At 41.5% G+C, this 26,773-nt stretch overlaps 1 protein-coding gene across 2 annotated transcripts in view; it reads right to left on the reverse strand.

Moving 5' to 3' along the window:
• The window catches only part of LOC126236060 (uncharacterized), a 156,038-nt gene that overhangs the window by 58,781 nt on the left and 70,484 nt on the right, over positions 1-26,773 (reverse strand). For both annotated transcript variants that reach the window (XM_049945108.1, XM_049945107.1), the window contains exon 4: positions 528-691. In XM_049945108.1, the coding sequence (XP_049801065.1) occupies positions 528-691 (164 nt within the window). The remainder of the gene's footprint in view (positions 1-527; positions 692-26,773) is intronic.

Consider the following 26,773-nt stretch of genomic DNA (forward strand, 5'->3'; position numbering starts at 1 on the left):
TGTAAATGCAGAAGAGACGCAATCACTTTCACTAGCTCACATTTGTCCATTTTGTGTAAATAGTAGTGTAGCCCCACTTTGGCCCGGAAATGTATTGTCACAAACATTGCTACGCAATAGTGGCTGCTAATGTTGTTGTACATGTGGCAGCAGTTCATGTGATCACAATGTTGCCGGAAACCATTGTCAGGATATGTGCAATTTTTGTAGTGCATATAAACATAGCTTAACATTTATTTGTTGTTTGCTAAATACTGCACACTTACTAAAATTCAAGGTTACAAAAATCTGTTAAAACATATTATTACACACACAATTTCAAGCAATTAGATTCATATACATTCATTTTACATACTATGATGTAACTGAGTGTGTGTATTTGGTACACATGTGTTTCTGCCAATCCTATTTTACATAAACAATATCTTTTAAAAAATAATAATTTTTTAAAACTAAAATAAAGCACTGCTGATAAGTGTTACTCAACATTAAGTACTAGACAGTTTTCACTTCTCTAATTATCTTACCTTGAGTTCCAGTACCTGGTTCTGCCGATGATGGAAAGCATTTATCTGCTGTTTTATATCTAGCAAAAAGTTTTTCAAATTGTCCTGTTTGAGAGGAGACCATCGTTGTACCACTGTTCTCATCTGTACCGAATGTGGTAGATAATACTTCTCAACAGAATGACCTCAAAAGAAAAAACAATGTAATTTAGTAAATATTTTCAAAAATCAACATAAAACTCAGGAAAGACTAGTACAGAAACAAGATGTTAAACTGCATGACAGTAAATGTAAAGTCTACTTATTGGCATAATTCTTCACAGCAGCTCCATGATGATTAATTCAGTGCAAAATACACCATTTAAAACAAGAGGTCCCTTCTTAGAAAATAGTGATGAAAGAAGACAACATGGCAAATACTTTTTAATGGATTATGTGTGGATGCCTTCCTGAATCTCTGGTCAAGAGAGAAATCAGACAGAAATAGCTGAAGTTAACAACAAAGAGATAAAATGACAAGCTATGGATATCAATGAAGTTACAGTGCTGATCAATCACTGGACACAATCATGGCCATAAAATATCAACAACCAAACTGAGAGTCATTGGAAGAATCCTAAGGAAATGTGATTCGCCAAATAAGGAGACTTTTTGTCAGTTTGAGACAGTAAGAATGTAGAATTGTGCAGAAAGCCCAAAGAAGGGAAGTATGTTTAACCATGAGCCAATTCAGTAAGCGTGAGTGTGCCTTGCAGGTGTTCGTCAAATTCCAGGGCAGATGGCACACTAGAAACATTATACACCACAGAGAGGTTTACTGTTAGAATTCCAAAAATGCATATTTCAATAAAAGTCATGTAATATCTTACCTTCTCTCTCACACATCTTACAAAATAACCATTTCAGTAAAATCTAAACTGTTTAGTTCATACAGGGACTTACCAACAGTCATTTCTTTCATGCACAATTTGTGAATGGAACAGGAAAGAAAAAATAAATGTAGTTCATGAAGCATTCATTAATTTATTCAATCATTCACACTTCATGTTCCATAAATCCTATCACGAAGGATAGCCTCCAGGGATGTGGAACGAGTCAAGCTATACACTAACAGGCAAAGGCATCACTGCACACTACTAACAACAAATTGTGACTAATACTAATCCAATCAAACTGATAATAATGGGACACATCAATACGTAACTTCATATATGTATGTGAATGCTAGGAGAAAAGCAGCTAGTTTAGGGGAGAAAAATAGCAAGCCAACTTTCCTCATCCTTAATATTATTATCTAACCCTTGAAGCAAAGTATTTATGTAACTTTACACAGAATGTCATAAGCTGTCTACACACTGAGGTAACAAATGTGATGGGATAGTGATATGCACATATACAGATGACGGTAGTATTACGTACAAAAGGTATAAAAGGGCAATGCACTGGTGGAGCTGTCATTTGTACTCAGGTGATTTATATCAAAAGGTTTCCGTCATGATTATGGCTGCACGATGGGAATTAACAGACTTTGATTGTGGAATGGTAGTTACAGCAAGACGCATGGGACATTCCATTTCAGAAATCATTAGGGAATTCTATATTCCGAGATCCATAGTGTCAAGAGTGTGCTGTGAATACCAAATTTCAGGCATTCCCTCTTACCATGGACAGTGCAGTGGCTGATGGCCTTCATTTAACAACTGACAGTAGCAGCATTCGTGTAGAGTTGTCAGTGCTAACAACAGGCAACAATGCATGAAATAACTGCAGAAATCAATGAGGGACATACAACAAATGTATCTGATAGGATACTGCAGTGAAATTTGGTGTTAATGGGCTATGGTAAAAGATGACTGATGCAATTGCCTTTGCTAACAGTACGAAATTGGCTGCAGCGCCTCTCTTGGACCCATGCCACATCAGTTGGACACTAGACGACCGGAAAACTGTGGTCTGGTAAGATGAGTACCACTTTCAGTTGGTAAGAGCTGAAGGTAGAGTTCAAGTGTGGCAAATACCCCATGAAGCCATGGACCTAAGTTGCCAACAAGGCACTGTGCAAGCTAGAGGTGGCTTCATAATGGTGTGGGCTTTGTTTACATGGAATGGACTGGGTACTCCTGTCGAACTGAACTGATCATTTGCTGGAAATGGTTATGTTTGGCTACTTGGAGGCCATGTGCAGCCATTCATGAACTTCATGTTCCTAAATATGTCACTGCATTACAATTGTTCACAATTGGTTTGAAGATGATTATGGACAATTTCAGTGAATGATTTGGCCACCCAGATCGTCCAACATAAAGCCCATCAAACAACAGCATGCACAGAGGCAGTCAATCAATCATTCTTCCCGCACTCCATATGTGCATGGAATGCGAAGAAACCCTAATAACTGGTATAACAGGATGTACCCTCTGCCATGCACCTCACGGTGATTTGGATAGCACAGATGTAGATGTAGATTTAGATTCATGGGACATAATCAAGAGGTCCGTTCATGCACAAAATCCTGCACCGGCAACACTTTCGAAATTATGGACAGCTATAGAGGCAGCATGGTTCAATATTTCTGCAGGGGACTTCCAAAGACTTGTTGAGCCCACACCATGTCAAGTTTCTGCACTGTGCTGGCCAAAGGAAAGTCCAACTTGCTATCAGGAGGTATGCCATGACTTTTGTTACCTTAGATTATAATGGCCACACTGAGACATGTTTACTGCAAGCATAAGTGGTATTTACATCCCAACCTATTTATATCCCAGAGTTCAAATACTCTAATAACATGCAGCAGTTACTATTAAGGTTTTCTTGTACTTTAGTTCTTATTATCCAAGAATTTTCAGTTCCTTGTTTGATGTGTATCAGCAGCCTGTTAAAGCATATAAAAATCCATTCTCAACCTTATATAGGCATGCATAACCTACAAAGAAGTTAAGGAATGCGAAGCCCAGGTTGAAATATCAGGAATTATGAAAAGGATGCACTGCCACTCACTGTAAAACTGACATGATGAGTTGCAGACACGCACAATGAAATGACTGTTACATACTGAGCTTTTGGCCAAAGCCTTCTTCAGAAAAGAAAGGAAAATGCACACACATTCACACAAGCAGGCACACCTCACGCACACATGACTGCTACTTCCAGCCACTCTATTCCGGTCAGAGTGGCCGGAGATAGCGGTCATGTGCGTGGAGAGAGAGAGAGAGAGAGAGAGAGAGAGAGAGAGAGAGAGTGTGTGTGTGTGTGTCCCTCGAAGAAAGCTTTGGCCAAAAGCTTAGTGTGTAACAGTCTTTTTGCTATGCTTGTTTCAACCGAACATGTTATCTTTACAGCAGGCAATAAACTATCCAATACAGAAATTATTTCACAAACTTCCAGTAGATGGAATAATTACAGGTCAGCAACTTCTGTTAGCCAGCACTACAAAAAAACGTGCCACAGTTGCAAATTTCACTTGTTTTATTTGCTCAATGATTAGTTTTGAGCCAGGACCCATTTTCAAATCTGTATGCACTGCAACTGTTCATTCGCACTTCATAATATGTATATATTTTACACATGGTTATTTATTTCTGGAAATACCATTTTGACAATCTGGTACGATGATTTGAAAATGGGTTCCCGCCCGAAACTAGTCATTGGGTAAATAAAAAAAAGTGAAATTTGAAACTGTGGCTGGTTCTGTGTACGTTTACTAGAATTGCTAGAATCAACAACTATGTTAAAAGGTGTTTCCTATTTTATTATCTGTCTCATGCTTGGTAAGAATTCTCCTTTTTTTTCTTGAAAACAAATGTACATCTTTGCTCCAGGAAATCCAGCAGATGATACAGTAGTTGGACAGTATAAGAATGCGTTACAGATGAAAGACATTTCACCACAGCATACATGTGCATTTCTCCTACATTCGATAAAGTTCATCCACGTGCTATTTCATATCCAAATCTTGACCAATCTGTTTTCCACTATACCTTTCACCTGCGATTACGGCATTAGCTTTGTGTACAAATGCTGCAGCAGTCTCCATTGTCTCTTTTTTGTCCTTCATTCCTTTCATAGAAATGAATATTGTCATTTTTTGTGAAGGAATGCAGGTTTCTCTTTTAAATCTGTCAACAATATTTTTGGATGCAAGGCATTTAGTGAATTTGAGTCTTAGTCTGTCACACAGTTTTACTATGCCAGTAAGCTTCATTTAACATTATGTTTTTTGGGGAAATAACAACTCAATTTCATAAACTGTAATCATGGACAATTAGACCACTAACTCTATATTCTATTACTTTTCAAAACATTTCCTTTTTACGGGCTACTGAAAATCATTTTCCTCAAGAAAGGGTAGACATATTAAGTCGAAATTTATGTCACATACTAAGGTCTACAATGTAAAACACTGGAGCTTCTAAGTCAATGTCATCAAAAGATATGACTGTTTATGTCATATATTCTGATACTCAAAACACATTCGTCAATACCTGCAGGGAAATTTGGCAAGAAGCAAGGATTAACAGTACATATAACGGAAAAAAATCTGAAAATTGTGAATTTGTAATTGCAACACAATGTCTGCCTGCCTGTCTGTCTGTCAATACCACTTTTTCTCAGTAAAGGGTGAACGTATCAAGTTGAAATTTATGTTATATACTACAGTCTACAGTACCTTGGTGGTGCACACAACTTAAGCTTCTAAGTCAACTTTTTACTCTCTCTGAAGTGAAATAATAATAATAATAATAATAATAATAATAATAATAAGAGTTCCTGAGCGATTTCCATATGGATAACTTGAACCAAAGCAGCCAAAAAAATAAACACTCGAGAACAATGCGAAGTTTAGCTTTTTATATTTCCAGAAGTAATAGTGGGAAACAGGCCATTCATGTCATATACTTTGATACTCGAAAACTCACTGACCAAAACCTATAGAGTACTTACCGTTGGCCTAGAATCATGAAATTTGGCAAGAAGCAAGGATTAACAACACGTGTAAAGGAAAAAAGTCCAAAAATTGTGAACTTGTAATTATATCACACAAAAAAAATATTTTTCTTTTTTTTTCATTTATTGTCCTAATGTCTGTCTGTCAAGACACCTTTTTCTCGAGGGGGGGTAAATGTATCACATTAAAATTTAGGTCACATACTAAGGTCTGTAAAGAATTTGTGTTAGTATTTTGCAGCCGTGACTTATTAAACTGATAGTTCGGTAATTTTCACATCTGTCAACACCTGCTTTCTTTGGGATTGGAATTATTATATTCTTCTTGAAGTCTGTGGGTATTTCGCCTGTCTCATACATCTTGCTCATCAGATGGTAGAGTTTTGTCAGGACTGGCTCTCGCAAAGCTGTCAGTAGTTCTAATGGAATGTTGTCTACTCCCGGAGCTTTGTTTCGACTCAGGTCATTCAGTGCTCTGTCAAACTCTTCACGCAGTATCATATCTCCCATTTCATCTTCATCTTCATCCTCTTCCATTTCCATATAATTGTCCTCAAGTACATCGTCATTGTATAGTCCCTCTATATACTCCTTCCACCTTTCTGCTTTCCCTTCTTTGCTTAGAACTGGGTTTCCATCTGAGCTCTTGATATTCATACAAGTGGTTCTCTTCTCTCCAAAGGTCTCTTTAATTTTCCTGTAGGCAGTATCTATCTTACCCCTAGTGAGATAAGTCTCTACATCCTTACATTTGTCCTCTAGCCATCCCTGCTTAGCCCTTTTGCACTCCTGTCAATCTCATTTTTGAGACGTTTGTATTCCTTTTTGGCTGATTCATTTACTGCATTTTTATATTTTCTCCTATCATCAATTAAATTCAATATTTCTTCTGTTACCCAAGGATTTCTACTACTCCTCGTCTTTTTCCCTACTTGATCCTCTGCTGCCTTCACTACTTCATCCCTCAAAGCTACCCATTCTTCTTCAACTGTATTTCTTTCCCCCATTCCTGTCAATTGTTCCCTTATGCTCTCCCTGAAACTCTGTACAACCTCTGGTTTAGTCAGTTTATCCAGGTCCCATCTCCCTAAATTCCCACCTTTTTGCAGTTTCTTCAGCTTTAATCTACAGTTCATAACCAATAGATTGTGGTCAGAGTCCACATCTGCCCCTGGAAATGTCTTACAATTTAAAACCTGGTTCCTAAATCTCTGTCTTACCATTATGTACTCTATCTGAAACCTGTCAGTATCTCCAGGCTTCTTCCACGTATACAATCTTCTTTTATGATTCGTGAACCAAGTGTTAGCTATGATTAGGTTGTGCTCTGTGCAAAATTCTACCAGGCGGCTTCCTCTTTCATTTCTTACCCCCAATCCATATTCACCTACTACGTTTCCTTCTCTCCCTTTCCCTAATGATGAATTACAGTAGCCCATGACTATTAAATTTTCGTCTCCCTTCACTATCAGAATAATTTCTTTTATTTCATCATACATTGCTTCAATTTCTTTGTCATCTGCAGAGCTAGTAGGCATATAAACTTGTACCACTGTGGTAGGTGTCGGCTTTGTATCTATCTTGGCCACAATAATGCGTTCACTATGCTGTTTGTAGTAGCTTACCCGCATACCTATTTTCCTATTCATTATTAAACCTACTCCTGCATTACCCCTATTTGATTTTGTGTTTATAACCCTGTAGTCACCTGACCAGAAGTCTTGTTCCTCCTGCCACCGAACTTCACTAAGTCCCACTATATCTAACTTTAATCTATCCATTTCCCTTTTTAAATTTTCTAAGCTACCTGCCCGATTAAGGGATCTGAAATTCCACGCTCCGATCCATAGAACCCTCTTGAGTAGTCCCCGCCCGGAGATCCGAATGGGGGACTACTTTACCTCTGGAATGTTTTACCCAAGAGAAAAAATTACGGCCGTAGTTTCCCCTTGCTTTCAGCCGTTCGCAGTACCAGCACAGCAAGGCCATTTTGGTTAGCGTTACAAAGCCAGATCAGTCAATCATCCAGACTGTTGCCCCTGCAACTACTGAAAAGGCTGCTGCCCCTCTTCAGGAACCACACGTTTGTCTGGCCTCTCAACAGATACCCCTCCGTTGTGGTGTCACCTACGGTACGGCTATCTGTGTCACTGAGGCACGCAAGCCTCCCCACTAACGGCAAGGTCCATGGTTCTTTACAGACGAATGGAAAAACTGGTAGAAGCCGACCTCGGGGAAGATCAGTTTGGATTCCGTAGAAATATCGGAACACGTGAGGCAATATTGACACTACGACTTGTCTTAGAAGCTAGATTAAGGAAAGGCAAACCTACGTTCCTAGCATTTTTAGACTTAGAGAAAGCTTTTGACAATGTTGACTGGAGTACTCTCTATCAAATTCTGAAGGTGGCAGGGGTAAAATACAGGGAGCGAAAAGCTGTTTACAATTTGTACAGAAACCAGATGGCAGTTATAAAAGTCGAGGGGCATGGAAGGGAAGCAGTGGTTGGGAAGCGAGTGAGACAGGGATGTAACCTCTCCCCGATGTTATTCAATCTGTATATTGAGCAAGCAGTGAAGGAAACAAAAGAAAAATTCGGAGTAGGTATTAAAATCCATGGAGAAGACATTGTAATTCTGTCAGACACAGCAAAGGACTTGGAAGAGCAGTTGAACGGAATGGATAGTGTCTTGAAAGGAGGATATAAGATGAACATCAACAAAAGCAAAACAAGGATAATGGAATGTAGTCAAATTAAATCAGGTGATGCTGAGGGAATCGGATTAGGAAATGAGATGCTTAAAGTAGTAAAGGAGTTTTGTTATTTGGGGAACAAAATGATGGTAGAAGTAGAGAGGATATAAAATGTAGACTGGCAATGGCAAGGAAAGCATTTCTGAAGAAGAGAAATTTGTTAACATCGAGTATAGGTTTATGTGTCAGGAAGTCATTTCTGAAAGTATTTGTATGGAGTGTAGCCATGTATGGAAGTGAAACATGGACGATAAATAGTTTGGACAAGAAGAGAATAGAAGCTTTCGAAATGTGGTGCTACAGAAGAATGCTGAAGATTAGATGGGTAGATCACATAACTAATGAGAAAGTATTAAATAGGATTGGGGAGAAGAGAAGTTTGTGGCACAACTTAACTAGAAGAAGGGATCGGTTGGTAGGACATGTTCTGAGGCATCAAGGGATTACCAGTTTAGTATTGGAGGGCAGCGTGGAGGGTAAAAATCGTAGAGGGAGACCAAGAGATGAATACACTAAGCAGATTCAGAAGGATGTAGGTTGCAGTAGGTACTGGGAGATGAAGAAGCTTGCACAGGATAGAGTAGCATGGAGAGCTGCATCAAACCAGTCTCAGGACTGAAGACCACAACAACAACAACAACATACAAAGGTCTATCGTCCCATCGTGGTGTAATAAATGCAAGCTTTTACAATCAAAAGAAACTGCCACTTACATCACATATTCTGATACTCAAACACTATCTCATTGAAACCTGTAGGACACTTACCATTGCCCTAGAACCATAAGATTTGGCAAGATGCAAGGTTTCATAGCACAAATAATGGGAAAAAATCCATAAAGTGTTAATTTGCAATTATATAACATAATTTTTTTGTCATTTGTTATTAGACTTCAAACTGACAATAACAAAATTCTCGAAAGTCTTGGAATTCCTGGGACTGATATCTTTCCTGAATCAATGTTAATAACAGGCAAAAATCATACAGATTCTCTATTCCTGGAATGGATGAACAGTCTATATATATAATTATGTCTGTACGGAACCCTCGGAGAGTGAGTCCTACTTGCACCTGGCAAGTTTGTTATTAACCCTTGGATGTATGAGTGGCTTGATCAGTATCAATGCACAAGAGGGCTCTGTAACAGAAGTACTAAATGTTTGTATTAAAGAAATATTATAAAGTTTTGAAGTGACTTGTGATGCAGAATCAATAACAAAATATTTATTATGATATTGGCTCATTCAATGCCAAGCGGTCTAGCATGACCATCACATACGTCAGATGAAATTTTGAATGAACACTTGCACATGCTCCCAAAAAACACCAGTAAGGTTTCACAATTATTAATTCAATACTTTTGGAGGTATAGACTTTGTCTGACCGCACAGCACAGCTGTCAAAACTGCACCCCTGAGTTTTCAGCAAATTTGAGACATAAAATCTCTCATATTATTTTCTTGAAAGAAACAAAACTAGGCCATCTTGTACGACATTTTAACTCTCTGAAGCGAAATAATAATAATAATAATAATAATAATAATAAAAGACTTCCTGAGCAATTTCCATATGGATAATTTAAAGCAAAGCAGTCGAAAAAATAAACACTCGTAAAAATGTTAAGTTTAACTTTTTATATTTCCAAAAGTAATAGTGGGAAAGACCTGAGAGCTTGCACATAATAACTTATCAATACAAGATCTTAGAACATAAAATTTCATTCTTCTACTGCTTTCCAATAGTTTAGAAACAACGGGCAAAGTTTATGATTTTTCTAAAAACGCCAAAAAAGACTAATTTCAAACCCACTTTTACAAAAATAGTCTTCTGTAAACTATTTTAAACCATTTTCATTAGGAAGATCATTCCCTACACATCCTAAAAAATTATATCTGGTTTTGAAATATGATCATATACAAGCACTGAAAATGGGCCCATATTTTGCTGGTACCAAAATTAAATCTGAAGTCTTTTACTAGTCCCCCATTCAGATTTCCAGGCAGGGATTACTCAAGAGGACGTTGTTATCAGGAGAAAGAAAACTGGCGTTCTATGGATCGGAGCATGGAATGTCAGATCCCTTAATCGGGCAGGTAGGTTAGAAAATTTAAAAAGGGAAATGGATAGGTTAAAGTTAGATATAGTGGGAATTAGTGAACTTCGGTGGCAGGAGGAACAAGACTTTTGGTCAGGTGAATACAGGGTTATAAACACAAAATCAAATAGGGGTAATGCAGGAGTAGGTTTAATAATGAATAAAAAAATAGGAGTGTGGGTAAGCTACTACAAACAGGATAGTGAGCGCATTATCATAGCCAAGATAGACATGAAGCCCACACCTACTACAGTAGTACAAGTTTATATGCCAACTAGCTCTGCAGATGATGAAGAAATTGATGAAATGTATGACGAGATAAAAGAAATTATTCAGGTAGTGAAGGGAGATGAAAACTTAATCGTCATGGGTGACTGGAATTAGATAGTAGGAAAAGGGAGAGAAGAAAACATAGTAGGTGAATATGGATTGGGGGTAAGAAATGAAAGACGTAGCCATCTGGTAGAATTTTGCACAGAGCATAACTTAACCATAGCTAAAACTTGATTCAAGAATCATAAAAGAAGGTTGTATACATGAAAGAAGCCTGGAGATACTGGAAGGTTTCAGATAGATTATAAAATGGTAAGACAGAGATTTAGGAACCAAGTTTAAAATTGTAAGACATTTCCAGGGGCAGATGTGGACTCTAACCACAATCTATTGGTTATGAACTATAGATTAAAACTGAAGAAACTGCAAAAAGGTGGGAATTTAAGGAGATGGGACCTGAATAAACTGACTAAACCAGAGGTTGTACAGAGTTTCAAGGAGAGCATAAGGGAATGATTGACAGGAATGGGGTAAAGAAATACAGTAGAAGAAGAATGTGTAGCTTTGAGTGATGAAGTAGTGAAGGCAGCAGAGAATCAAGTAGGTAAAAAGACGAGGGCTAGTAGAAATTCTTGAGTAACAGAAGAAATACTGAATTTAATTGATAGAAGGAGAAAATATAAAAATGCAGTAAATGAAGCAGGCAAAAAGGAATACAAACATCTCAGAAATGAGATCGACAGGAAGTGCAAAATGGCTAAGCAGGGATGGCTAGAGGACAAATGTAAGGATGTAGAGGCTTATCTCACTAGGGGTAAGATAGATACTGCCTACAGGAAAATTAAAGAGACCTTTGGAGAAAAGAGAACCACTTGTATGAATATCAAGAGCTCAGATGGAAACCCAGTTCTAAGCAAAGAAGGGAAAGCAGAAAGGTGGAAGGAGTATATAGAGGGACTATACAATGACGATGTACTTGAGGACAATTATATGGAAATGGAAGAGGATGAAGATGAAGATGAAATGGGAGATATGATACTGCGTGAAGAGTTTGACAGAGCACTGAACGACCTGAGTCGAAACAAAGCTCCGGGAGTAACAAACATTCCATTAGAACTACTGACAGCTTTGCGAGAGCCAGTCCTGACAAAACTATACCATCTGGTGAGCAAGATGTATGAGACAGGCGAAATACCCACAGACTTCAAGAAGAATATAATAATTCCAATCCCAAAGAAAGCAGGTGTTGACAGATGTGAAAATTACCGAACTATCTGTTTAATAAGTCACAGCTGCAAAATACTAACACGAATTCTTTAAAGACGAATCGAAAAACTGGTAGTAGCCGATCTCGGGGAAGATCAGTTTGGATTCCGTAGAAATATTGGAACACGTGAGGCAATACTGACCTTACGACTTATCTTAGAAGCTAGATTAAGGAAAGGCAAACCTACGTTCCTGGCATTTGTAAACTTAGAGAAAGCTTTTGAGAATGTTGACTGGAATACTCTCTTTCAAATTCTAAAGGTGGCAGGGGTAAAATGCAGGGAGCGAAAGGCTATTTACAATTTGTACAGAAACCAGATGGCAGTTATAAGAGTCGAGGGGCATGAAAGGGAAGCAGTGGTTGGGAAGGGAGTGAGACAGGGTTGTAGCCTCTCCCCGATGTTATTCAATCTGTATATTGAGCAAGCAGTAAAGGAAACAAAAGAAAAATTTGGAGTAGGTAGTAAAATCCATGGAGAAGAAATAAAAACTTCAAGGTTCGCCAATGACATTGTAATTCTGTCAGAGACAGCAAAGGACTTGGAAGAGCAGTTGAATGGAATGGACAGTGTCTTGAAAGGAGGGTATAATATGAACATCAACAAAAGCAAAACAAGGATAATGGAATGTAGTCGAATTAAATCAGGTGATGCTGAGGGAATCGGATTAGGAAATGAGATGCTTAAAGTAGTAAAGGAGTTTTGTTATTTGGGGAACAAAATGATGGTAGAAGTAGAGAGGATATAAAATGTAGACTGGCAATGGCAAGGAAAGCATTTCTGAAGAAGAAAAATTTGTTAACATCGAGTATAGATTTAAATGTCAGGAAGGCGTTTCTGAAAGTATTTGTATGGAGTGTAGCCATGTATGGAAGTGAAACACGGACGATAAATAGTTTGGACAAGAAGAGAATAGAAGATTTTGAAATGTGGTGCTACAGAAGAATGCTGAAGATTAGATGGGTAGATCAGATAACTAATGAGGAGGTACTGAATAGAATTGGGGAGAAGAGGAGTTTGTGGAACAACTTAACTAGAAGAAGGGATCGGTTGGTAGGACATGTTCTGGGGCATCAAGGGATCACCAATTTAGTATTTGAGGGCAGCGTGGAGGGTAAAAATCGTAGAGGGAGACCAAGAGATGAATACACTAAGCGGATTCAGAAGGATGTAGATTGCAGTAGGTACAGGGAGATGAAGAAGCTTGCACAGGATAGAGTAGCATGGAGAGCTGCATCAAACCAGTCTCAGGACTGAAGACCACAACAACAACATCTTTTACTATGTTCCACAGTTATTTAATACTCTCTGAGGAAGGCAATATCAAAAGTTTTGATGACTAGGAAGTGAGACAGAGTCCCAATACTCTAAAAACTTAATATAGATGACACATTGTGACATATGACTGAATGTTTTTTCCCTTATAACTACAGAATCAAACTGTATGTAAACTTCACAATTTAACTGTGCATTACCAAGGCAGTGATCATGGTAGTAAAATTGTTCAATAACAGCTGCAGCACACATCATACAAACAGCATGCAGCTTTTACACTATGTCTCCGTGTGTAAATTTTGGTAAAGTTCACTGCAGTCTTCTTGACTTTTTTGGAATGGACCCACGTTACAGAAAAGTATTAGTATGTCTTTTTATTGTGTCATGCTACTGATGTGCTATTTTAATTCTGGTTTATCATACAGCGTACTTTGTGTTAGCATAGTTTGTTGTTAATGTGGAACACGTTAGTGTACACATGAAAAATTGTGCAATTGTGTTGGTATATGATCCATGGCGTCTTAACTACTGGTGGAACCTTTTAAAGTGAGAAAACCAGCATCCTCATTGCCATAGGGCCCACTTTATATAGCTGTGGAGCACCAGCCATAGGTGAGTTTCTTTACCACAGGATCCCAAGCAAATGATACATTTCTGTAAGTGTCAGAGGATGAAGCAAGAAGACGTCTCTTCTTGGAGCCTATGCTAATGTTTACCTCAAGGTACTTGATATTTTACAGGTTTCATTAATTTGTTGTAGAATATCATTGATGCGATTGTTTGGGGGGGGGGGGGGAATTTTGATAGCACAGAGCCCAAAAAACACACTGAAAAATCATTTTTTATAAAAAGAATTTTGTGGAGCTGACTGCTGTAGGGATGCTTGAAAAAAAAAGCCTACTTACTTGCAATGTTTCTGCCTCAAGCTCATTTCCTGGTATTAGGACTTTTGATATTATCTTCCACAGACAGTACTAAACATTTCATTTGAGTACCAGCAGACTATGGGCTCACTTTCAATGCACCCCCAACTTTTCATTCTTTTCTAGGGCATTGTGTGCTCACATTACAAAACCAAATATAGTTTTTAGGTGGCTTAGAAGATGATCTTTTGAATGGAAATGGTTTAAGTGAGTTTACAGAAGACTTTTTTTTATAAAAGTGGAGAAAATATAATCATTTTTGGCATTTTTAGAAAAAAAATCATCAACTTTGCCCTCAGTTTGTAAACTACTGGAAAGAAGTAGAAGACTTAAATTTTATATTCTACGACCTGGTATTCGTAAGTTATTGCGTGCAAGCTTTAATGTGTATTCCGCTAATACTTCCAGAAATATAATATTCCAGGGCTACATCGTTCTTAGACCCTAACCAATTCTGATCAATTTTATGACAAAATCTACAAATTCTGTCAACGTACTGGAACATAATGTGGCCTATACTCTGGGTTTGAAGGAAAAAAAACTTAAAATGCATATGATATATTTTAACCAAGAAATAAACATACCAGGATATGACAACAAGAGAGGAAGAAAAGGAAAATTACACAGTTCAGTCACATCAATGTGACCACTGTCTACATTCAGTGTCAATGTGCAACAACTCACACACAGCAGTTGGTAGCACTAGTAGTGCACGGTATGTAAAGCATGTTGGGGGACATAAAAAACAGTGTAGTTGTCGTATAATGCGGAAACAGAGAGATTTATCTGACATCCAAAAGGGCATGATCTTTGGCTTTTGGGCCAAGGGTGGAAGCATTTCCAATACAGTTATGTTTGTAAACTGTTCATGAGCCGTCGCAGTTAAAATATGACGTGCACAGAAAAATGGCACTATCCAAGACTGGCGCCGAGACAACAGTGGTGCACCACAGGCCACAGATGACGGGGGTGAATGACAGCTGCAAAGTTGTGTATGAACGAATAGACATGCAACTGTTGAACAACTGACTTCCCAGAGCAACCAACGGGCTGGCGACACCACCATCTACTCCAGTCCTGTCACAAACGTCACCAATCCCATCAAAGGCAGGGCTACCTGTGAAACCAGTCATGTGATCTACAAGTTAAGCTACAACCACTGTGCAACATTCTATGTGGGCATGACAACCAACAAGCTGTCTGTCCGCATGAATTCCCATCGGCAAACTGTGGCCACGAAACAACTGGACCAACCTGTTGGTGAGCACGCTGCCCAACATGACATCCTCGATTTCATGACTGCTTCACAGCCTGTGCCATATGGATCCTTCCCACCAATGCCAGCTTTCTGAGTTGTGCAAGTGGGAATTATCCCTGCAATATATCCTGTTCCCCTAACCCTCCTAGCCTCAACCTTCACTGGTCATTGTCCTCACTCATCAAGCCCCTTCCCTGTTCCCATTCCAGCACCACACAGCCTTCTATCCCACCAACACACCCAGTGTTTTTACTTCTCTCCTTTTCTACTACCTCCCCCCCCCTCCCCACCTCTCCCCCACCTTCCATCTAATCTCCCGACTGCAACCTGCTGCCCTACCCTCTCTCCACCTCGTCCCTGCATGCTCCACCGAGCACTTCACTGTCCCCCACCCATACCTGGCTATCCCTCCCCTCCCCACCCCAGCCTCCTGCTTACGCCAACCCAGTTGCCTCTCCCATTACGCACACTGCTCTGCTGCTGCTGCTCATAGTGTGGCTTCAGCCGCCCGAGACTGTGGTCGTGTGTGTGTGTGTGTGTGTGTGTGTGTGTGTGTGTGTGTGTGTACTCGTGTTGCCTATTTTTGACAAGGGCCTTGTTGGCCGAAAGCTTATTTTGTGACAATCTTGTTGTGCCTATCTGCGACTCAGCACCTCTGCTATATGGCGGGTAGCAATCCTTTTCATAATACTGTTACATGCTATCCTGGATCTTCCACTGTTTGAAATAAATTACAGACACTGGCTGTAAGCAGGCATTGATTGAAATCAATGTCGAAAGTTGAAAATTTGTGCTGGGCCAGGATTCAAGCCCAGGTCTCTTGCTTACTAGGCAGGTGCCCTGACCACTGGGCCATCCAGACACAGTGGTCACTACAACTACATGGACTACCCTAGCACACCTCCTATCAGACCCAACTTATCTACACACTACTTAAGGAAGGCATTTGACACAGTCCGTACTGCCATTTACTGAGAAAAAAAGAACTAATCGAGTATTGGAGCAGATTTGTGGCTGGATTCGAGACTTCTTTGCAGATGGAACTCAACATGTCGCTTATAATGTAACAAAATCGATAGATGTATAGGTAATTTCCGGAGTACCCCAAGGAAGTGTGATATGACCATTACTATTTACAATATACATATGAATGAGTTAGTAGAAAGCATCGGATACCTTTTAAGATTGTTCATGGATGATGCAGTCATATATAACAAAATAGCAACACAGAGAATTGATGATTGGTGCAGGCTATGGCAGTTGACGCTGAAGGTAAATAAATAAACCATATTGCACAAACATAGGGAAAGAAATTCACAACTGCACAGTTACACTATTGATGAAAAACCACTGGAAACAGTGTCTACCGTATAATATCTATGAGTAACTATCCAGAGCGACCTTAAATGGAATGGTCACACGAAACAAATAGTGGGAAAATCAGATGCCAGACTCAGATTCATAGGAAGAATCTTAAGGTAATGGAACACATCCATGAAGGAAGTGCCTTATAAGGCACATGTTTGTTTGATTCTTGAGTACTGTTCATCTATCTGGGATCCCTACCACATAGGTCTGATAGAAGAGATAGAGAAGATCCAACGAAGAGTGGTGCACTTTGTCACGCGATCATTTAGCTGGCACGATAGCATTATGGAGAGGCTCAACAAACTCCACTGGCATATGTTACAAGAGAGAGATGATGTGTATCAAGGAGAGATTTAATATTGAAACAGCACTTTCTGGAAAGAGTTGGACAACATATTATTTCCCGCCATGTACATCTCGCATAATGATCACGTGGAGAAAATTGGAGAAATTAGAACCAATATAGTGTCTTACCGACGATTAATCTTCCCACCCACTGTTCGCGAGAGGAACGGGCTAGCTGGGCTCAGTTAGCGGTACAAAAAGTACCCGCTGCCACACACCATTTGGTGGCTTGCTGAGTATGATGTAGATGTAGATATATTAATGTAGTGCCAGTTGCCCATTATCCTCGTTACTCGCAACATTTTGCCAATTCCCTTAAGAGGTGAAGAGATCATTGGCTATTTCACCTTAATTATATATACATGGTGTCCATTCTTTTGAACATGTCTGAAAGAACGGACACAATTTTTATCCAGCAGCCATTATGAATTAAGACTCAAAGGAATTACAGACACTGACTGTGAGCAGGCATTGATTGAAACCAATGGGGAAAGTTGAAAATTTGTGCTGGACCAGGATTCAAACCTGAGTCTCCCACTTACCAGGCAGATGCTCTGACCAATGAGCCATCTGGACACAGTGGTCATTGCAACTGCACAGACTACCCTGGCATGCATCCTGTTGGACCCAACTTCTCTACTTATACACTCACACTACTAATGTAGTGCCCCTTGCCCATTATCCTCGTTACTCACAGCATTTCGCTGATTCCCGTACGAGTTCAAGCCTGATGTGCATCTGCCCCGAAGAGATTATTGGCCATGTCGTTTCATACATATGTGGTGTTTATTCTTTCGGAAAGGAAACTACCAGATCTCAACAAGCACACAGCATGAAAACATGTTATGCACTTCCTAGAAAATTAAAACTGTGTGCCAGACCAAGACTCGAACTCGGGACCTTTGCCTTTCACAGGCAACTGCTCTAACATCTGAGCTACCCAAGCACAACTCACGGCCCGTCCTCACAGTTTTACATCTGCCAGTGCCTCGTCTCCTACCTTCCAAACTTCACAGAAGCTAATTATAATTAATCACCCTGTATATAGAGTACAACAGTGGTTCTTTCGCATTTCCCTGGGGCACTCCTGATGATACCCTTGCTCTGATGAACATTCACTGTCGAGGACAAAATACTGGGTTCTATAACTTAAGAAGCCTTCAAGTCATTCACATATCTGTGAAATTATTCCATATGCTCGTACCTTTGTTATCAGCCTGCAAAGGGGCACGGAGTCAAATGCTTCCCAGAAACATGTAATATGCCTGTTGCCCTTCATTCATCATTCACAGTATATCATATGAGAAAAAAACAAGCTAAGTTTTGCATGAGCGATGCTTTCTGAAACCATGCTGATTCGTAGACATAAGCTTCTCAATCTCAAGAAATTTATCATGTTCGAACTGAGAATACGTTCAAGGATTCTGCAGAAAACCGATGTTAGGGATATTGGTCTGTAATTTTGCGGGTCCATTCTTTTGCCGTTCTTATACAGGGTATTACAAAAAAGTACGGCCAAACTTTCAGGAAACATTCCTCACACACAAATAAAGAAAAGATGTTATGTGGACATGTGTCCGGAAACGCTTAATTTCCATGTTAGAGCTCATTTTAGTTTCGTCAGTTTGTACTGTACTTCCTCGATTCACCGCCAGTTGGCCCAATTGAAGGAAGGTAATGTTGAACATGTGCCTTTACAAGTACGACACAACATGTGGTTCATGCACGATGGAGCTCCTGCACATTTCAGTCGAAGTGTTCGTACGCTTATCAACAGATTCGGTGACCGATGGATTGGTAGAGGCGGACCAATTCAATGGCCTCCACGCTCTCCTGACCTCAACCCTCTTGACTTTCATTTATGGGGGCATTCGAAAGCTCTTGTCTACGCAACCCCGGTACCAAATGTAGAGACTCTTCGTGCTCGTATTGTGGACAGCTGTGATACAACACGCCATTCTCCAGGGCTGCATCAGCGCATCAGGGATTCCATGCGACGGAGGGTGGATGCATGTATCCTCACTAACGGAGGACATTTTGAATATTTCCTGTAACAAAGTGTAAGAGGTCACGCTGGTACGTTCTGTTGCTGTGTCTTTCAATTCCATGATTAATGTGATTTGAAGAGAAGTAATAAAATGAGCTCAAACATGGAAAGTAAGCATTTCCAGACGCATGTCCACATAACATATTTTCTTTCTTTGTGTGTGAGGAATGTTTCCTGAAAGTTTGGCCGTACCTTTTTGTAACACCCTGTATACAGGGTGGTCCATTGATAGTGACTGGGCCAAATATCTCACGAAATAAGCATCAAATGAAAAAACTACAAAGAACGAAACTCGTTTAGCTTGAACGGGGAAACCAGATGGCGCTACAGTTGGCCCGCTAGATGGCGCTGCCACAGATCAAACGGATATCAACTGCGTTTTTTTAAATAGGAACCCCCCATTTTTTATTACATATTCGTGTAATACGTAAAGAAATATGGATGTTTTAGTTGGACCACTTTTTTCGCTTTGTGATAGATGGCACTGTAATAGTAACAAACATATAAATATGTGGTATCACGTAACATTCCGCCAGTGCGGACGGTATTTGCTTTGTCATACATTACCAGTATTAAAATGGACCATTTACCAATTGCAGAAAAGGTCGACATCGTGTTGATGTATGGCTATTGTGATCAAAATGCCGTACGGGCGTGTGCTATGTATGCTGCTCGGTATCATGGACGACATCATCCAAGTGTCCGGACCGTTCGCCGGAGAGTTACATTATTTAAGGAAATATGAAGTGTTCAGCCACATGTGAAACGTCAACCACGACCTGCAACAAATAATGATGCCCAAGTAGGTGTTTTAGTTGCAGTCGCGGCTAATCCGCACATCAGTAGCAGACAAATGGCGCGAGAATCGGGAATCACAAAAACATCAGTGTTGAGAATGCTACATCAACATCGATTGCACCCACACCATATGTCTATGCACCAGGAATTGCATGGCGACGACTTAACGTCGTGTACGGTTCTGCCACTGGGAACAAGAGAAATTACAGGACGATGACAGATTTTTTGCATGCGTTCTATTTAGCAACGAAGCGTCATTCACCAACAGCGGTAACGTAAACTGTCATAATATGCACTATTGGGCAACGGAAAATCCACGGTGGCTGCGACAAGTGGAACATCAGCGACCTTGGCTGGTTAATGTATGGTGCGGCATTATGGGAGGAAGGATAATTGGCCCACATTTTATCGATGGCAATCTAAATGGTGCAATGTATGCTGATTTCCTAAGTAATGTTCTACTGATGTTACTACGAGATGTTTCACTGTATGACAGAATGGCGATGTACTTACAACATGATGGATGTCCGGCACATAGCTCGCAAGCGGTTGAAGCGGTATTGAACAGAATATTTCATGGCAGGTGGATTGGTCGTCGAAGCACCATACCATGGCCCGCACGTTCACCGGATCTGACGTCCCCGGATTTCTTTCTGTGGGGAAAGTTGAAGGATATTTGCTATCGTGATCCACCGACAACACCTGACAACATGCGTCACCGCAATGTCAATGCATGTGCAGACATTATGGTGGGTGAACTACTTGCTGTTGAGAGGAATGTCGTTACATGTATTGCCAAATGCACTGAGGTTGACGGACTTCATTTTGAGCATTTATTGTATTAATGTGGTATTTACAGGTAATCACACTGTAACAGCATGCGTTCTCAGAAATGATAAGTTCACAAAGGTACATGTATCACATTGGAACAACCGAAATAAAATGTTCAAACGTACTTACGTTCTGTATTTTAATTTAAAAAACCTACCTGTTATCAACTGTTCATCTAAAATTGTGAGCCATATGTTTGTGACTATTACAGCGCCATCTATCACAAAGCGAAAAAAGTGGTCCAACTAAAACATTGATATTTCTTTATGTACTGCATGAATATGAAATAAAAAATGGGGGTTCCTATTTAAAGAAACGTAGTTGATATCCGTTTGACCTATGGCAGCGCCATCTAGCGGGCCAACCATAGCGCCATCTGTAAAGAAACGTAGTTGATATCCGTTTGACCTATGGCAGCGCCATCTAGCGGGCCAACCATAGCGCCATCTGGTTTCCCCCTTCAAGCTAGACAAATTTCGTTCTTTGTAGTTTTTTCGTTTGACGCTTATTTCGTGAGATATTTGGCCTGGTCACGATCAGTGGACCACCCTGTATACACGAGTCACCAGTGCTTTTTTCAGGTTGCTCAGGACTTTGTGCTGGGTGAGAGAAACACAGTAAATGCAAGCTAGGTAAGGGGCCAATGCCATAGAGTACTCTTTGTAAAACCGAATTGGGATTCCATCCAGACCTAGCGATTTATTTGCTTTCAAACCTTTCAGTTGTTTCTCTACGCCAGATATGTTTATTAGTATGTCGTCTATATTGTAGTCTGTCCGCTGATCACATGACAACATGTCTGTGTGATTCTCCTGTGTGAATGACTACTTGAATGTGAAATTTACAACTTCGGCTTTCGTATTGCTATCTTCAACTACCACATCATACAGGTCAAGAAGGGATTGAATGAAAGCCTTAGACCAGCTTAGAGATTTTACATAGGGCCAGAATTTTCTCTGGTTCTCTCCCAAATCTTTTTCTAAGGCATGACAGTGGTAGTGTATGCTTCTCACATAAATCTTTTCACAGACTCATGAATCTCTATTATGCAGACAATATATCATGGAAGTCGGCTGTGATGATAAAGAAATGAGATCTTAGACTGACTGACGGGGGAAGAGTAGTGTGGGGGAATAAGCCCCACCTCCTCCGCCGAAGGACATAACAGCCATAAGGATTGCTGATTCCTCTTATTGTGGTGAGAGTCACATTTGAATATCTTCCTGCGCCACAATTAGTCTCATCACTTCACAACACAAAGCAAGTTGGAGTACACACAGCATTTGGTAGTGGCTACAGCACAATTGTTTGCTGCAGTTGGCAGTGGTAGTTCAGGCCTGACCACTACTGTTCTTACACAACCGTAGTTCAAAACACTCCTCACCTAAAACAGCCAAGATACAGTGTCCGCATAATACTAACCTTTGCTTGTAGTCATTTGTGTGTTCCCTTTTGAACCAAGAATGCAACAGGCTCTGCTTCCTCAGCATCTTCCAAATTTCGTTATTAAATCATGGTGGGTCTTTTCCATCCTTTATCCTCTTATTACGCACATAACTCTCCAGATCACAATTTACAATCTGCTTAAACTTTGACCATAATTCCTCTAAATCCATCTTACTGGAACTAAATGAAGTTAAATCACTGTCCAAGTGAGATGCTAACAACTGCTTATCTGCTCTACCTAGCAGAAACACTCTCCTAGCCTCCTTGACTGATTTATTAGCTTTTGTAACCATAGTTGCTATAATGACATCACTATCGCTAATTCCCATTTCTATACTGACATCATCGATACGGTCCAGCGTATAAGTAGCTACAAGAAGATATTTCTACTGCATGTGGGCTGTTGAGCTAGCTACTCAAGACAGCTTTCAGAAAACATGGTCACATGAATGTCTATCTGTATCTCCTGCAATGAATCCATAGACATCCCAGTCTATACCCGGTAGGTTAAAGTCGTCTCCAACTAGTACTGGATGATCTGGGTATTTGCTTGCTACTGACTGCAGACTATTTGAATGAGTCTGGAACGCCACAGTGGAATCGGGTGGCTGGTAAAACATCTAACAATTAATTTGGTTTCACCTGCAGAAGACAATGCCCCAAATGTGTACCTTACATGTGTCACAGGGCACAGAGATTAGAACCACCACTATTGAACATTGGATGCATGGAAGGACATCATCCAGACTGATGAGTTGTGAGATATATTAAGTACAAGACAATGGCAGGGAACACTAAAGAACATGGAAGGACATCACCCAGACTGATAATCTGCGCGAAGATAGGGTGCTGGGAAAGATAAAAGTCTGCCGCAGAGCGACTAAAAGTGGGCAGTCCAGCAAGAGATGGACGACCGTCATTCGTGAGCCACAGCGACACCGAGGTGGGTCCTTGCGATGGAGGAGGTAACCATGCGTCAGCCATGTCGCTACCAAAGGATGACGAGAGTAGCACTGATCGATAGCTTGCAGGCTGCTCAAGGAGTCAGAACACAGGAGAAATGACTCGCCTGGGCATGAGCGAATGTGCTCAAAGAGCACAAGATATGGCCATCAGCTCTGCAGTGAAACCACTGCAGCCATCTGGTATGGAGTGCTGTTCTATATGTCCTCCATGAACATAGGCAAAGCCAATGTGACCATCAGCCATCAAGCCATCAGTGTAAACCATTTCATGGCCCCGGTACATGTCGAGAATCAAGAGGAAGTGACAGCAGAGAGTCGCAGGGTTAACTTGAGTCCTTAAGGCCATGTGAAATGTCCAGACAAAGTCACAGCCTAGGTGTACATCATGGGGGTGTTCGTGAATGAACCTCAAGTATGGGTTTACAACCTAGGTTCGGAGAGAAGGGATCGCACACGAACTGCAACTGTAAGCCCTGACCTGGGCCGCTGATGAGGGAGATGAACTGCTGTGGGCTGGAAAAGGAGACAGTAATTCGGATGCGCAGGAGAACTACAGACGTGTGCAATGTAACTGGAGAGCAATTGCCCACGCCTAACCTGCAATGGAGGGTCTGTGGCTTGCACCAGGATGCTGGTCATCGGACTCATCCGAAAAGCTCCTTTTGTTAGGCGAATGCCACAGTGGTGCACTGGGTCGAGTAAACGCAACGCTGAGGGTACGAACAAACCATGAACCGCACTCCCATAGTCAAGATGGGATTGAACGAGGGTTCTGTGGAGCTGCAGCAGCGTAGAGTGATCTGCACCCCAGTTGGTGTTGCACAGGCAGCGGAGGGCATTGAGGTGCTGTCAGCACTTCTGCTTAAGCTGACGGAGATGAGGAAGCCAAGTCAATCGGGCATCGAAAACCAGTCCTAAAAATCAATATCACTCCACTACGGTGAGTGTATCATTATTAAGGTAAAGTTCTGGTTCCGGATGAAATGCCGACAGAATGCATAACACATGACTTCGCGGCCGAAAACTGGAAACCCTGGGCTAGAGCCCATGACTGCGCATTGTGGATGGCTCCCTGTAGCCGCCGCTCAGCAACACCAATACTGGTGGAGCAGTACGAAATGCAGAAGTCATCTACATACAGAGAAGGTGAGACGGACGGCCCTAAAACTGCTGATAGACCATTAATGGCCACTAAAAATGGAGATACACTCAATACGGACCGCATTCTCCTGGATATGGGGGGTACTAGGGGTGGCACCAACTTGGACACAAAGTATGAAGCAACATGAAATTGTGGATAAAAATTGGGAGTGGGCCCCGGAGACCCCACTCATACAATGTGGCAAGGATATGATGTCGCCAGGTCATGTCATACGCTTTTCGTAAATCAGAAATGACAGCAACCAGGTGTTGGCGTCTGGAAAAGGCTGTTCGGATGGCAGACTCGAGAGACACAACATTATCAGTGGTAGAGTGAAACTGGTGGAAGCCGCCCTGCATGGACCCAGTAGGCCATGTGACTCCAGGACCCAACCCAACCGCTGACACACCATACGTTCCAGCAGCTTACGAAGAATGTTGGTGAGGCTGATGGGCCAATAGCTAACCACATCAAGTGGTTTTTACCGGGTTTGAGCACCGAAATGATGGTGCTCTCCTGCCATTGTGATGGAAAGACGCCATCACACCAGATCCAATCTAACCGTGGACCTGATCTGGCTCAGGAGCTTTGTTGGAGCAATGTCCAAGGGCACTAAGGAGTTCCCACTCTGTAAAAGGGGTGTTACAGGGTTCACTGTGGCGTATAGCAAACGAGAGGACTTTCCTTTCCATCTGCCGTTTGAGGGTGCTAAAGGCTGGGGGTAGTTCTCCGATGCAGAGGCACAAGCAAGCATCACATCAATGTTACCGTGTTGGGGACAGTCAACGGTGACCGCAAAGGTAAAAGTTTCCCAGTCTGCCTTGTTTGAAGCCCATCTAGACAGGCGTCCATGTGCCTGACGCCGGGGCAGAAACAGGAAGATGCCGAAGTGGTCACTACCACACAGGTCATCATGTGCTCTCCAGTGGATAGGTGGGAGAAGTCCTGGGCTGCAGATGTATAAATCAATGGCCGAGTAACTATCAAGAGCCACACTGAAATGTGTGGCGGCCCCAGTATTTAAGATGCATAGGTCGAACTGGGGCAGTAAAGTTTCAACATCTCTGCCTCGGCCAGTAAGCACGATGCCACCCCATAAGGGGTTATGGGCATTAAAACCTCCAAAAAGTAGGAAGGGTTAAGGGAGTTGATCAATCAGTGCAGCTAATACATTCTTGGGTGCTGCACCATTTGGAGGAAGATATACATTGCAGACAGTTATTTCCTGTGTTGTCCTTATTCTGACTGCCACAGATTCAAGAGAGGTTTGAAGGGGCACAGTTTCACTAATGACTGAGTTTAAAACATAAATGCCAACTCCACCTGACACTCGATTATAGTCGCTACAGTTCCTGTAATACCCCTTACAGCCATGGAGGGCAGGGGTCCACATTGCTGGGAACCAGGTTTCCTGGAGGACAATGCAGAAAGCAGGTGTAAAGCTTAACAGTTGCGGGAGCTCAGGCAGGTGGTGGGAAAAACCTGCCACAATTCCACTGGATAATGATGTCATTGTGAGACTGGGAAGGAATGGAACATTCAATGAGGCAGTTTACGCCTCAGGGTCACCTGCTGCCACCGACTTTTTGCCTGAGCAGTCTATGTCAGCGGACGACAGAATCTCCACCTTATCCCCAGACGCAGAGCTTGTAGGTAGTGGTGGTGTGGGTGCCACTGCAATTACCTTCGTCTTAGGGGTCTTCTTCTTGGACTTTTCTCACTGCTCCTTGGGTTTCTCTGGCTGGGAGGGCTTCACTGATTCAGTGAGGATGATCGTGAAGCCCTACGACCAGTTGCTTTTGGGCACTTCAGCTGCTGCCGGGTGTCATCTTTCCCATTAGCAGAAACCTGGGAAGGGAGTGACCCAAGGGACCCGTTCCTCTGAGAAGTGGAGAATGGTGTCCCCGATGGTTGGGGGGCCAGTGCTCCCAAGGTAGTTGATGCAGGAGCAGCAGGAGGGAGGGGAGGGGGGGGGAGTGCCCTCCACCATCAAGAAGGGCAGGTGCAGCCTTCTGGTTCTGAGAGCCGACTGGAATTCGCAGAACTGATGAGGCTACAACTGTTCTCTTAGCGGGGGCATATGAGGAGGTCATAGCCACAGTATGTAGGCGCTCATATTTTCTCTTAGACTCAGGGTAGGTCAGTCGATCTAGGGTCTTGTATTCCATGATTTTCCTCTCTTTCTGTAAAATCCTGCAGTCTGGTGAGCAAGGTGAATGATGATCTACGCAGTTGACACAGATGGGAGACGGGGCACATGGATTATTGGGATGTGATGGACGTCCATAATTTCAACATGTGATGCTAGAAGTACAGCGAGAAGACATAGGGCCAAACTTCCAGTGCTTAAAGCACCGCATTGGGGGGAGGGATATATGGCTTGACATCACAGCGGTAAACCATCTCGGGTAAGGTGTCACCCTTAAAGGCCAAGATGAAGGCACTGGTAGCAACCTGATTATCCCTCGAACCCCGATGGACACGCCGCACGAAATCAACACCTCGCCACTCTAAATTGGCGTGCAGCTCTTCATCAGA

The sequence above is a fragment of the Schistocerca nitens genome, chromosome 2, assembly GCF_023898315.1.
Source record: "Schistocerca nitens isolate TAMUIC-IGC-003100 chromosome 2, iqSchNite1.1, whole genome shotgun sequence".
Lineage (NCBI taxonomy): Eukaryota > Metazoa > Arthropoda > Insecta > Orthoptera > Acrididae > Schistocerca > Schistocerca nitens.